The following is a 14,823-nucleotide window of genomic DNA, read 5'->3' as shown; positions in this document are numbered from 1 at the left end:
TACTTATAAGGAGAGGTCACTTTATCAGTTAAATCAAATGATGGAAAATACCTATTGAGTCAGAGAACAAAGGAGACTACAGCAACCAGAGGCCCCATTTTCACTATGGGATTATATAGGTGGACAATATGTTCTTTTAATATATAAATGAAGCTTGCAGACAGCAATGCATAATGAAACCTGCTAACTTTAACTGAAAATAATCTATTCTCAAATGTATGGGTGATGGGGCTCCTCTTATCCAGGTAAGTTAAGTAGAAACTATGATATTCAAAGGCTGGCATAAAGTGAAGCCAAATTTGTCATCTGTTTAAGGATAAAAACGTGATGCAACAAAAGCTCCACTTGGAGGGGATGTAATAAAGATTTGTATTATTCTTTGGCGTACTCCCTGGGGACTTGTCTGTAATACATGCAGATGTTAAAAAGAAAATGTAGCTCACTTTCGTTAATGATCTTTATTTTTTAAATTTATTTCTCTGTATATTTATTTGAAATCTGCTTATTTACAAGAAGGTTTGGGGTTGACTTATGGGGGGAAAAGCATCTGATAACACAGAATAAAAAATAAAAGCCAACTAATAAATCAGAATCAAATGGGGTGGAGATTAAGTAGGGGAGAGTGAGGGGGGAGAAATCAGTGGGGTGGAACTGGGAAGACAGACCCTTCTAGGTTCATGAGATCTATCATTTCCTCTCATTTTGCCAATGAACACCCTACTGCCCAGGGGGATGCAGTAATTTTCTCAAGCTCAGAGAACCGGGAAATATTGGCTCCAGAATTCAAACCTTAGTGGGTCTTGTTTGTCAAAGCGTACACACTTCCCACTATCTGTTGTTGCCAGTATCTTGTTGAAGAAAATACTTGTGTACAAATTGTTCCAAGTGACCGACTGGTCCCAGTTTGCCTGGGACTGTCCTAGTTATAAAACCATTAGTTCTGCCTCCCAACACCTCCTTCAGTCCTGAGCAAGCTGGGATGGTTGGTCACCCTGCTGGATTTCCTTCCAGCCACTGTAAAGGTAGAATTTGACAGTTGTATCGCTGTGCTAGAGTGGTGGAGTAAGGCTGGGATACTTTTCCTACAGAATCACAACTTGCACGATTATCCGTCAGTGATAACTGGTCCTACCTTGTCAAGTTGAACAGTTGCTTTCTAAGATCCACCCGAGTCTGTGGATTTGGCAGTGGTCTTTCCACTACTATTAGATTGTTTTGCTTCTTTTTTGCTAGTGAAGTATGATGTCTTTTGGATCTTTTGGGCTAGGGCGAGTTTATGTATATTATATGTAGATGTACTTTACATAGTTGTCCATAGGCATTGGTAAGAAGCTATGTTTTGTCATGAGTGGCAGCATTAATCCCATAGCTAAATCCAAGTGTATTTCTTATGTAACAGCATGAGATGAGCATTCCACGTCAGTAAGAGGCTCTCCTCTCTGCTGCCATGCAGATTCTTGCTGTTCGGTTTCTCCAACATCCCTTAAGGTATTTCCCTCAGCCGTGGTCAAAGCTGGGTTGCTGCTAAGTGCAAGGAAAAAGAAGCATAAGGAGGACACACCCAAGTCATAAGGTCTAGGCTTAGAAATGACAGAAATAAATTCTTCTCTTCAGCCCTTCAGAGCAAACATGGTCACGTGGCTGAAACAAACTGCAAGGAATGCTGGGAAATGGGTTAGCCCCATACCCGGGAGATGGGGAGGATGGATCTGGGAAACAGCTAGCAATCACCCTCTTCCAGACTATACTGAAAGATGTTCAAGTACTTCCTAAATGTTCTTTATGCAATAGAGAAAAGTGCTTGATTCTCCAGACTTCTAAAAGTTGTATTCTTTTGTTTGGGGAAGAAGTACCTCCAACCCCTGAAATCTGATGATTTATTTTGCAATAATTAAAAAGGAATCACTGTTAAAAATGCTAATCTATATGAGAGCATCAAAGAACAAGCCCCTCTATCCTGTGAGATCCCAGTCACATAACCACAAGATTTAATTGGGATTCTTAAATGGTCAAGGTTCTAAAAAAAATTATAATTCCAAAATATATCTCAATATGTTAGTATACACATTAAATAAAATGAAGATGGAGAAGATGTGATGGAAAACTTTGGAAGCTTGAGAGAGAAATAAATTTCAGAAGGCCCTTGGAGGGAAACTAAGGAAACAGGTAGAAAATGCCAGGAGCTTCCAGACTGTGTGTTAGAATGCTGGGTCTGTACACTGAGAAAGGATTGTATCAAGCTGATTCAAGTTGTCTAATAGCACATTTATTTTAGTTGATTTTAGCCTAAATTTACATTATAATAATAAGTATCAATAATATAGTTTAGTCATATTAGTGCATATTGAAATAAATAACTTTTAAACCTAGTATTATATGTAGATACATATTTTTATGTATATTTAATAAAATGCTATTTTATAAGTATATATAAAGTCTACGTGAGTGGGTGGGTGGGTGGGTGGGTGTCTGTCTGTCTGTCTGTCTTATAGTGACCAAGGAGTAGCATAGTACTGGGTACCCAACAAAAGCTTTGTAACTATCCCTAGGAAGAGTAAATTCAGTTTATACCAAGTCACTTTCCCCCTTTCACATTCTATTCTCCATATTCTATTTTGATCATTTTGTTACTGATAATTTTAAATCCTAAGCGTTTAATTCAGGTTTTTTTTTTTTTGTATGTGTGCAACAGCCATTTAAACTGACTAAATGGCATGAGAATTCTTTTGTAATTTTATTAAATCTGACTTGTGTAAAGAGACCAGCAACTGAAGATGATTTGCACATGCTAATAGATTATATGTTATAGCAGAATGTTGCGTTATATTGCTCCTCCAGCAGCTGCAGTCTCAAGTATAGTTATTACTAGCTCCAGTATCACCCAGTTTTTTTTTTAAATTATCAAAAGAAGTTCATGCTATTGACTCATTACTCCCATACTTATTATTCTTATTTAAAATCACTAGATCTAATTCTATCGGTTTCCTTCTTGATTGAAAATATTTGAACCTAGAAAGCATAGTATTTCTTAACACATTTGTAACTATTCATCGTGGATATTAAAATTACAATCATGCTGCATTGTGTGAGAAAGGATTTTTTTAAAAATCTTTACACATATGGTAAGCAGGTGACCAATGCTATCCAGGTTTGGAGATGCTGAATATTCAAATAACTGGTATTTGAAATTTTGATGTGTATTGCATTCGTTACTGAATATCAAGAATACATTTTTTTTTTTTTGCTCATATAGAGTAAGTTTAAAATGGGGTCTTTTGTGGAAGCACCCATCCTGTTTAGAATGATATAACAGATGCTGAATGTTCACATATCAAACAAAATGCCAGCTTTCTGTAGAAAAGAGGTGTCAAAAAGTTTCTTTGTACCTTTAACTCATGTGATTATGTAGTACAAAATGCAGAGTTTGTAAAATTTCTTGAATATACAGGCAAAAAAATGAATAATTCAAAACAACTCATAAGTTCTACATTCTATTGTCCCTTTATAACGCAGGCAAAAGATAGCAGTGCACTCCCAATAGAGCTGAATTTGCACAAGTTACACCTCTGAAAATGCCAGATGGTCTATGGTCTACTTTTGAGAGCTGTCACATATGTAAAGATTTGAAAAAAGAAAGACAGCTGAATGAGAGCAGTGGATCATTAAAGGGAGAGTGAGGGTCCCTAGGCATCACTTGTGTTTTAAGAAGCATTGTGTCGTTCCCATATTAGTGTGCTTTTTTTTTTTTAAAGCCATACACAACTTTTACACAGTAAAGGGAAAAAAATCTATTTAAAGCTAAGTAGTTATGGTTTAATCAGTCAGTCAGACGTTTTTTGTTCTTTATTCAAGAACGCAATCATGTTTCTGATTTGGCTTTAGTTGTACATTTACTGTAAGATTTAAGCCACATCTATGAAAAAGCATCAGTGATGTTGAATGTCTGTTAATATAACTCATATATCTAGGTTTTATCCAATTTTGATTTGACTTATATTTGCTTGCATCTGACAAAATCACAATGTTAAGAAATTGGAGTGAAAAGAGAATACTTGGTTATTGACCATAATACAAACATATACTAAAAATACTTAGGTGGCAGTGAAACAAAAATGAATGTACTATCATTTACCTGCCAACAGAAATAGATATAATTTTGAAGACTGAAATGTAGATAAATCGTTAAGAGTATGTTTGGATGTCACTCCGACCATACACAGTAATTTGCAAATAGTCAATTTTGATAGTAGGAATAGGTCAGATCTGTCGGTTTTAGGATTTGGTGGCAATACCTGATTATCTTTTACCACTTTTATTTTTATTTATAGGGAATGCTTGTTATATAATAATTATAAATTGATCTTGGATTATGGAATATGACAGGGCATTTTTGATTGATAAGTCTCCACAGCATTGGTCAATAACATTTCGACTTAACCCAGCTCTCAATTGCTTGAATTATTCTTTTCAGAGAAGAAGTGGTCCAAAACATTCCATTTATTTGGTGAGATTACTGGAAAGAGCTCTGAAAAGAACACCAAATTAGGTTTAACTGTCTTCTTTGGGATCCCATTAAATACATATGCATAACTGGCTTTATGTTCAATAGCAGTCATTAGGATGTCATTCTAGTTGATACAAGAAGTTACGGGAGCAGCAAATTAATCTCTAGATCAAATGATTGCACACCCATAAGAAAGAGATCTTCTTTTGCACAAGCCTTGATTGTCAATTTTAGCTTTGAGAAGGACATATATAGCTGCTAAGCAGAGAAGTAACCATTTTCTTCACATCAGAAGTTAGGAGGAAAACAAAACATTTTGATAAATTTTACAGCCATTACTCTGTGCAATTCCCAAATATTAAATGTTTAGATAATTATTCTCCTTTGTCACTAAAAAACTGATTAACTCTAAGAGTTCATATATTAGTTTCATAAATTGGGTATTAACATTAATAAACTTGGTATGAAAGGATGCCTTTGTTAAGTAAAAGAATAATAAACTTTTTTTCTTACAATGTGCACATTCATGAGGAGTAAAATAGTCTGATATGTTAAGATATTTTTCCTCAAGAGACATAGGATATGTGAACAAGAATGGAAGTAAACAATGTGTGCTAAAGACTTGTCTAATTTGTCAAAAATATTTATGAAGTCTTAGGTAGTCCCAAGATAACAGATAATTAGTCCATTTTAGCCATTATCAGTTCTATGTGTAACTGTTACAGTTTTGTGTGCGATACTTATTTCTAAGTCAAAGACCTCTTAGTATTCAAATTTAATTAACATTTCATAACTGTTCATAATCTTAAACAGAAAAGACTAATTAAAGCAGCAGCTTCGGATTTTGAAATTCCAGGAAATGATAAAATGGTAAAATTTGACACCAAATGGTTTTTGCTATTGCTGTTTTTTTTGCTGAAATGCTATGATTGATAACTTCAGCAAGATAAATGTTGATTTTAAGAATTCATTACTTAACCAATGTAAATAGATAACATTTGGGGGTGGGAGGGAGATCAGGACTCTTAGCTTCAAAAACCAGAATCCATTTTAGCGAATTTAGATAGGAAATATTTATTAGTAGTCTATAGATTCTCCCAGGAGTTATACAGCCAAGGATCATGCCCACCAAATGGGTGCTTTCCTAATGAAAAAACTTACTACTACTGCGTGCTTTGCCCACTGATCTGCTAGGAAGTGGACACCAGACACTGCACCCACTGCCAGGATCAACAAATACCCTCTTTACTGTCTGTGCTGAGAGGCTCCACCACCCGGGTGTGACTGCCATCTTGCATCCGTACTTCTGCATGTGAGTTGTGCTTCTGCTTGGTAGAATGTAAGTTACATACGTACCCTCTAACTCGAAGAATATAGGGATGAGTTAGAGGAAGTTATCAAAATCTATGAGGCTCTTCAGAAATGCTGGGCAGCATAGATCACTAGTCACTGTGCTTGTCTTGTGACTTGTTGTCCAAAGAATCAAATTAGTTTTCTCTTTTTAGTGTCATGCCAATAAAATATTATTTTATATTTTTCTTTTAAATTCTTCATTTACAGACATTGAAAACATCTGAAATTTCTTTGAATCAGAGGTAGATGCATTTGCATTTGCATACACAAGTATTTTGGTGACTTGCTCTCCTGTTCCATTGGTTTATGTCTATGTCTGGACCGATGCCACATTGTCTTAGTTCGTGTGTGCGTGTATACTCAGTTGTATCTGACTCTGCGACCCCATGGACTGTAGCCCACCAGGATCCTCTGTCCATGGGATTCTCCAGGCAAGAATACTGGAGTGGGTTGCCATTTCCTCCTCCAGTGGATCTTCCTGACCCAGGGATTGAACTCACCATTCCTGCATTGGCAAGCAATCTGCTGAGCCACCAGGAAAGCCCACTGTCTTAGTTACTGTAGTTTCACGATAAGACTATCTAAGTCAAATCCCACAATCCTCTTTTTCGTCCTTAAAATTTCCTTAGTGAGTCTTGACTACTCTTATTTATAAAATTTTGGATCCGTTTGTCAAGTTCCACAAATAAGGCTTTTAGAATTTTTATGGGAATTGCATTACATAAATTGGGGATAATTACCATATTATCAGAATTAACATACTTATACTCTTTTCATTTATTAGTTTTTTTTTTAATGCCTTTCAGTTATGTTTGGTCAATTTTGCCATAAAATCTCTTCCCCCTTTTTCCTAGCTTAATTCCTAGATACTTATAGGGTTTTTTGTTTGTTGGCTTGTTTTTCTTTTGTTGTTTCTGTAAAGAGTTCAGTTCTTGCATATTTGCTAGCTGCTTACTGTTGCCTTATAGAACTTCACTGAATTTAATATGGTTTATCATGTATATATCTTGCTAAATTGTTAGTTTTTCAGACTGTATAGTCTCTTAGATTTCCCCTGGAATATTAAATTATGTATCCATCTCAAAAATGTTTCTTCCTTTCCAGGACTCAGACATGTTTTTTCTTTTCGGTGTTCATTGCTTTTGCCAGCATAGTGTCGCATAAGAGGGTAAAGGTGGGCATTCTTTCCTTGGTCCTAACCAAACGGGAGCACTTCTGCAGGACTGACTTTTAATTTTGATAAATTTATTCTATCAGATTAAGGAAGTTCTCTTCTATTCCTAAGTTTCCTTAAATGGTTTATTTTAAAATAAAAATATGGAAAAGATTTTCTTCAGAATTTAAAGTGGAATTAAAAATAATACAACACCCTGTCTTATCCAGCTTTGATGCTTGAATTCATTGTTTCTTTCCTTTTATCTCAAAAGGCAGTTGAGTAGTTTATCATTATCAGAGATACTCAGATAATATTGCAGTGTCTGTGGCACACAAAATAGGACCTGGGACTTAGCTGTTGAATGAGTTTTGAATTACCTTTTACAGATTTCCAACTTAAATTTACTTAAAAAAGAAGCACCGTTTTTGCCTCTTCTTTTTATGTCCCTTATGTAAAGTTACTCTTGATGACGCCTTCCCATTTTCTCTTTTAGTAATTATGCTTTCTCTGTATTCATATTTATTTGTATGTGTCCCCCACCCCACCCATTAGAATCATGGATGAAACCCAAGGAAGTCTGTTACTGATTGGATTTTGGTTATTTTCAAATATTCACTTTTTTAACTGGATAAATATTTCCTGTTTTTTCTTTTTTTTCACTTAGCCCAACCTCAGCGCTTGCCTCAGCTTCAAACTGCAGCACAGGAAAGTGAGGAGGAAATAAGCAAGATAAAGAACGGCCACCCAAGTCTGAGCAATGGCAATGGAATCCACCACGGGGCCAAACATGTGTCTGCAGAGAATCGAAGACTTTCAGCACCCGTTTCTCAAAAAATGCATCGAAAAATTCACTCCAGCTTGTCTGTAAACAGTGACATCAGTAAGAAGAGTAAAGTAAATGCTGTCTTTTCCCAAAAGACAGGCTCTTCACCTGAAGGTAAGTGTGATGCATATGCATGTTTTACTTGACCAGATGTAAAATCATATTCACTAAGAATTATTTGATCAAACAAATGTATGAAGAATGTTGCTTTGCCTCCAAACAGGAATTTTGGTAAAATGCAACTTCCCCAAAGGAAAGCCCAGGCTATAACGGAAGCATTGGCAGCTGACATCCTGCTTTTAGATTGTCTTCTGGAGTGAACAGTCATAACTTTAAATATAGCTGCTATACTTCTTTATAAACCACATTTAAAAAGATGAATACCATGTCTTGGTGGACTTTGATTGTATGTATTTTTTCAGTCCCTGATTCAGTATTTAAATCTCCGATTCGGAGATACCTGCTTATATTTTTGTCTTGCAGTTCAGTTTTTAAATAGGCAAACTAAAGCAAAAATTTGGTAGTTTTCATGCTCTTGCCAGGGAAAGGGCTAGGTGAACTCTGTTGCTTGACTGACTAGCATCTTCCAGTTACCAGTGCTGTCAAGGGCAGCGCCCCTCGCCCAACTCGGCCTTGTTCCAAGCTCATGGTGGTCTGGCCTCTAGATCCTCCCTTAGAAGCACTGGGCTGTGTTCTCTGACCTCTCAAGAATTAGCAGTTACCTCATTAATGAAATACTATGAAGCAGGAAAAGTTTTCCTTTATTATAACACAAGCCCATCTGATGGCATTGGGCTTTTATAAAATCGACTTGTGAATTTATCTTAAAAAATCACTTTCCCTCAAGTTCAAGGTCCCAAATTTCTCTCAGCATATATGCATGTTCCTCTGCTCTTTCTCTTCTCCTCTTAGCAGTTCATTGGCATCAAAAACTCAAATCTTATACATACACACACGTGTGTGTGTGTGTATATATATTATATATATATAATCCAAATATTTTTTCTTTTCACCTTTCTATTTAAATTATCATGAAATCTTAAATAAAAGAAATTCTGGGGATGCTTCTGTGAAGTTGGCCATGCTTATTCATCGAGATAAATTGAGTTGTAAATAGGAAATTGTATCGAGAGTTACTAGTCATAAGTGGGAGAAAGGATATTACATTTTGGCTACAGGTGTCTCAAACTCAACTGAGGTAAAGTGTTAGGTTGATCAAATGATATGATAATAAATGGTCTGCATAGTTCCAGGTCAGTGACACTACTTTCCAAACTAATTAGATTGAAAAGGACATGATTGACACTTTAAAATGAGTTTGACATGTAAGCTGCATGGTCATCTCTGAAGCATAGGTAGGCTGTTAACTAAACTGTCTCTCTAAGGAGTTGGGAAGGCAATGCAATTTTCTTTAGAGGATCTTTGCTTCTAGGTGATTGGGTGAAATAATTGAATGCAATTGAAATCTACTTGTTTTATACATTTGACTTTTCCTATTGTGGTCCTAACCTCTAATTTTCCATTCAATATTTACTGATTTTAAAGAATGGTAAAATATTTGCATGGCAATCCAACTTGAAATAGCTTATGGAGTCTTATATTTTGTTATTTGCTAATTTTTTAATACCATGTCTGAATTTATTTCTAATGGAAGAATGCAGCTTTGTAAGTAACATAGGAAGGAAGAGGAAAACCAATAGTACGTAAATGAAATAAAATGCTGCTCTCCCTCCCTCTCTCCTCTTCCTGCTTCTTCCCTTTCATGTTCCTCTTCCCCTCTCACCCACACATCCTTATGGCTGCTGTGGATAAAGGTGTGGATAAGGGAAGTCCCTTACAATCCTTCTCTTATCACAAAATCTGTTCCATATTGGATTAGGGGAATGAGGAACAGCAAACACCAGTGGAATTGTCTAAGTGTGTTGTACAATGTCCTGCCCACTTATTTCACCGCTTTGCTATACAGTTTAACCTGATAGTACGTTTCTTTGTGATTACTTGAATTAAGATGAAAATTCCATTGTCCTATTTCATATTTTCTCAAAGCTAGACATTGTCCTGCTTTTTGCTGCTATTTAAGGTTGTACCCTCAAATTTGTTGTTTCTTCTTCTGGCCTTCAGTTTTGAAGGTAAGTTTGTTCTCTGGGACTGCTTTTTTTTTTTTTTTTTTTTTAAAGAAAATGCTTTGGATTAGAAACTGTAAAAGAATTTAGGTTTGGTTCCAAGATTCTGTGGTGCTCGCTTTATAGCAGAGCTGCTTTGTTCTCTGAAAAAGAGCAGGTCTTTTGCTGTATAGAATATGTGAATCATGGTGAGCAGAAATCTAATGTCTGTGGAATAAAACAATGGCAGAAATTTTTTTTTCATTTAAAAAATTTGTTTATTGACATATAATTGATTTACAGTGTTCTATTAGTTTCAGGTGTACACCAAAGAGAGTCAGTTAAACACATACATATTCTCTTTTACATTTTTATCTATTAGAGGATATTACAAGATATTGAGTATAATTCTGTGTGCTATATAGAGTAGGTCCTTTTACCTGTTTTTATATAGTGTGCATATGTTTTAATCCCAATTTCCTAATTTTTCCTTCCCCCACCTCCTTTCCACTTTCATAAGTTTGTTTTCAAAGTCTGAGAGTCTATTTCTAGTCTAAATAAAGTTCATTTCTATCAATCATTTTCTTAGCTTCCACATAATAGACAAATATCATGATATTGTTTTTCTCTTTCTGACTGATTTCACTTAGTATGAGAATCTCTAGGTCCATTTATGTTTCTGCAAATACCATAATTTCATTCTTTTTATAGCATTATTTCATTAATTATTTTTTATTGCTGAGTAATAGTCCTTTGTATATATGTACAACATCATCTTTATCCATGCATCTGTCAATAGACACTGAGGTTGCTTCCAAGTCTTGGCTACTGTAAATAGTTTTGTTAAACCGAGACAGCATTTGGATTTCTGGAGGCCTGTATGTAAGAACAGTAGGTCTTGAAGAGGCCTGATTTGTGATACTATTAAAAATGGATAGAAATTATTTAAAAAAAAAAACAATTTTAACTTTACATTGTTAATGCCTATTCTTACAGCAAAATGAGCAAACAAATAGTAAAACGGTATTTGCTGAAAACCACAAAAATACCTAACCTTGCCTGGTCTGGCAATGTGCTTTTTTTCCTGGATAAACAGTGTTTGTGGTTATGATTTTTGTATTGCACATAAACAACAGTGATAACCAGAGAGGCATTTTTTCTGGTTCAGATGATGAAATTAAATGTATTTATTTCATAATGTTTCATTAAGGGCTGTTTTGCTGACAGTTTGGAAAACACTGCTATGATGTGAGTCCATTGCTTATACAGAGGTAAGGATTGACTCAGCCTTGCAATTGCATCAGTGAGTTGGTGACATCTTTCCATATGTCTTTAATGTGGATTATTTAAGGCTTTAGGACAAATAGACGTGGGTTCCATCAGATTTCTCTTTTTAAGCTATGTTAATTCAGTTATGAAGATTTGTACCATAGATTATTCTATTAATCTACATAACTTTTCTACCTGCTTCATGCACATGAAGTCATTTAATCCTCACAACAGCACTGTAATTCTATGAACTGTATGTAATGATGATGCAGCTATAAATGAGAGAACTGAGGCACACAGACATTAAGTGAACACACCAAACTCAATTAGTGCATGATAGAAATGAGATTCAAACCTAGATCATTCTGGCTCCATGGTCTATCCTCAACACCTCTATGTATTTTGCCTTAAAGTTCTCTGAGGAGAAGGTAATTTACTGGCCTTTCCAATGTCACATGGGATGTTGATATCATTCCAGCTGTGGGTCAGGCAAGGATCTTGTGATTAGCATATATTTACATTTGCCTTCTTTAGACTCTCAACTAAAATTTTGAAAACAATTTTCACACCTATGTTCTGTGTCCATTTTCCTTCCCTGCTAGACTGTAAATTCCTGAAGAAGCTTGACTAGGTCTGAGTCGAAATTTCTTAAATTTACAGTCATGCCCAGTACAATAGCTTCATTGTGTTCCCTGAGTTAATAAGTGATGCAATGTTTTATTCCAAACCACCTCCATGAAACTAGCACTGGAAAGTAAAATATGTGCTCGTATTCATTTAAAATATGTTCTTCTAAAAAGTTCCTTTTATGCAATAGAGGAAAAAAAATACCCATGTGGGAAAATACTGTACATTTTATTTGAATATTATTAGTAGATTCCTACTTGTTTGTATAACTAAATATTCATACATACATTACTTCAATTTCTTGATTGCATCACCCAGGTAGAGATTTTTTAAGACATGTTTAAGATTCTTGACCTTTGAAATAATTATAGTATAATCTAGTATCATATAATATTCAAATTGCTAAGAGCTTTTATTAGACTCTAAGATGATTTTTTTCCTTATCATAGGAATAGTAAATCCTAACACGTGTGCTAACTATAGCTATTACGATTTTGTAAAAACTAACTTTCAACAAAGATACTTTGAGGAGATTTTATACTTTTTGGTGATATTTGCTATTTAACATATTTCATAGTGGGCTTCTCTTGTGGCTCAAATGATTAAAAAAAGAAGAAGAAAAAAAATCTGCCTGCAGTGTAGGAGACCCAGGTTCAATCCCTGGGATGGGAAGATCCCCTGGAGAAGGACATGGCAACCCACTCCAGTATTGTTGACTGGAAAATACCATAGACAAAGGAGCCTGGCAGGCTACTGTCCATAGGGTCGCAAAGAGTTGGATGTCACTAACACTTTCACTTTCATACTGAAACATAGATTAAGTACTTACAGAGAAATTGCATATCTAGTCCCAGCAGTTCACTGAATATAACTGTTGAATAAGAGAGTCAGGAGCATCATATGCATGGCAGTACTGAGGCTCAGTCTTGTTTTAAATCAGAGGCGCCACACAGCCTAATGGTCAGAGCACAGACTCTAGAACCAGTCTGCTCAGTTCAAACACTGGCTTTACCAGTGGCCCATGGTGTGTCCCTGAGTAGGTCACTTAACCTCTTTGTACCTCAGTGGCTTACTGTAAAATAGGGATATAATTAGTACCTGTATCATAGGATGGTTGGAAGAGTATTTGAGTTGATATTGCCTTCAGTTTTAGTTATAACAGAGCCTGGCCTGGATGAAGTACTTGGATGCTGTTGTCATCATCATCATGAAGGAGAACACAGGGAAGGAAGGGTCAGCAATGTCAGCTTTCTAGACAAGGTAATGCCTGGATGGAGACCTGAAGGTTAAGAGAAGGTAAGGGAGTTGAAAGAGGCATTCAAAAAGGCTGAAGCGGGCTTGTGAAATAAGGTGTTTTGTTCAGAGAACCATTAAGTACTTTGCTGCTGAGGACTCAAATTAGGAGAGGTGAGGGGAAGCAGCCTGGGAAGCCCTGTTGTTCTAATGTAGCCAGATACTTATGACTTCTCTGAAGGGTATCATTTCATGCCCACTGTATATTTTTTTGAAACATTTCTTTTCTCTCCATAATACAGAAATTCCATATTTGCAATTATGTAAACCCAGAATACTGCTATATAGTAAGCATCTGTACTCTGATCACCTTTATGATCTTTTTGTACTTTAGTAATGAACTATTACCATAGATAAAATGAATGAGGAATTAGTTATAGACTTGGTGAACTGGGGATGCTAACAAGTTCTTCAGGAAAGCTTTGGACATATATGGATGGACTTCACCCCAGTGTTCTCCCATTTTCCTGGTACCCTCTGCTTGTCTTTAAACTAGCCTCTCGACTTCTTACCTTTATGACTCGTCTCTGTCTTGTGTTTAGACTCTTCTTTCTCCCCTTTTCAGTGTATTTCCCCCTGCATCGTATCATGAGTTAGGAGGACGACAGACATGACTCTGGGAGGCAGTCTGGGTGGGGCACACAGGCTTCAAAGGAGATCTACACAATTGAGCAGGTCAGTTTGAAAAGCCCACTAGGTGATTCAAATAGGTTCCACCCCCTCCTTCCTTGAGAAACACTGGTAAAAATATCTTTCCTTGACCTCACCACTTCCCCTTCTTTCCTCATCATCTGCAAACCCCGACTTAACTTCTTGCACTTGAAATTGTGCCTTCAACTGCAAGCACACACATTTAATGACATAGCTGACTGACTTTGCCACTTTTCTTCCTTATACTTCTTATAAATTCGCCTTCTTGACCTCTCCATATTTTTTTCAGAACTCAAGCATCATCTCCTGATGCCCCCATTCTGGGCTGATTATTCTTCTTTTGGGTCCCCACAGTGTCTTCCAAATACAAAATGAGACTGGAGTTTAATTCTTTCTGCACTAACATGTAATCTCACTGAAGGCAAAGATTTGGTTTTATCCATCTTTTAGCTTCAAGCACAGAGCCTATTACCTGACTTAGCATAACTATTTAGTAAATGATGAAGCAAGTAAGGGCCATAAATTGAGAACATAGGCACTTACTCTTCAACATTTCAAAGACGTCATAGTTGATATCTCAGAAATCGCTGCAATCCTCAAGGGAGATGATATGGGGAGATTGAAGGGAGTGCAAATATTTGAGCTAAAAGAGGCAAAAAAAAAAAAAAAAAACCCCACAAACTTCTAGAAGTACTAGTACTTTAGTGGAAGGATAATAATAGGACTTAATGATCTGACTATAACATTATAATCTGAGCCTCCAGAAACAAATTTTCTGTGACTTTGGCAAGATATATTGCTGTGTTCCTCAAAATACTTAATTTGCTTGGATGATGTTTTGTTTTGTTTTGTTTTCTCAGGCATAGTGCCTTCCATTCCATGTCAGAATAATTGTGTGGGAGAAAGGTTTAGAATTCTGCTTTCTGATGCAATATTTGCCAGTCCATTGGAAAATAGGATTTTAATAATTTTTTCTCAACCAGCAAGCTAATTGAAACAGTAATACAAAGAGAAGGGTGTGTGTGGAAAACAGGTATGATCAGAG

At 36.0% G+C, this 14,823-nt stretch overlaps 1 protein-coding gene and 1 long non-coding RNA gene across 7 annotated transcripts in view; one reads left to right on the top strand and one right to left on the bottom strand.

Moving 5' to 3' along the window:
* The window catches only part of MDFIC (MyoD family inhibitor domain containing), a 97,230-nt gene that overhangs the window by 55,129 nt on the left and 27,278 nt on the right, over positions 1-14,823 (top strand). For 4 of the 5 annotated variants that reach the window (XM_081537925.1, XM_081537924.1, XM_081537927.1 and 1 more), the window contains exon 4: positions 7,678-7,950. In XM_081537925.1, the coding sequence (XP_081394051.1) occupies positions 7,678-7,950 (273 nt within the window). Of the gene's footprint in view, positions 1-7,677; positions 7,951-11,148; positions 11,210-14,823 lie in introns of those variants that run through there. The other variant, XM_081537928.1, reaches the window with a different exon arrangement.
* LOC145524871 (uncharacterized) overlaps positions 1-14,823 on the bottom strand; it is a 63,758-nt gene that overhangs the window by 24,167 nt on the left and 24,768 nt on the right. The window contains exons 3-4 of one of the 2 annotated variants that reach the window (XR_014067905.1): positions 12,933-13,113; positions 1,133-1,521 (exon numbers count right to left, since the gene is read on the bottom strand). This is a non-coding gene — a long non-coding RNA (uncharacterized LOC145524871). Of the gene's footprint in view, positions 1-1,132; positions 1,522-12,932; positions 13,114-14,823 lie in introns of those variants that run through there. The other variant, XR_014067904.1, reaches the window with a different exon arrangement.

The sequence above is a fragment of the Giraffa tippelskirchi genome, chromosome 10, assembly GCF_054371585.1.
Source record: "Giraffa tippelskirchi isolate mGirTip1 chromosome 10, T2T-mGirTip1v1.2.pri, whole genome shotgun sequence".
Taxonomy (NCBI): Eukaryota; Metazoa; Chordata; class Mammalia; order Artiodactyla; family Giraffidae; genus Giraffa; species Giraffa tippelskirchi.
The sequence above is the reverse complement of the archived record's forward strand: the minus strand, read 5'-3'. Positions and strand labels throughout refer to the sequence as shown.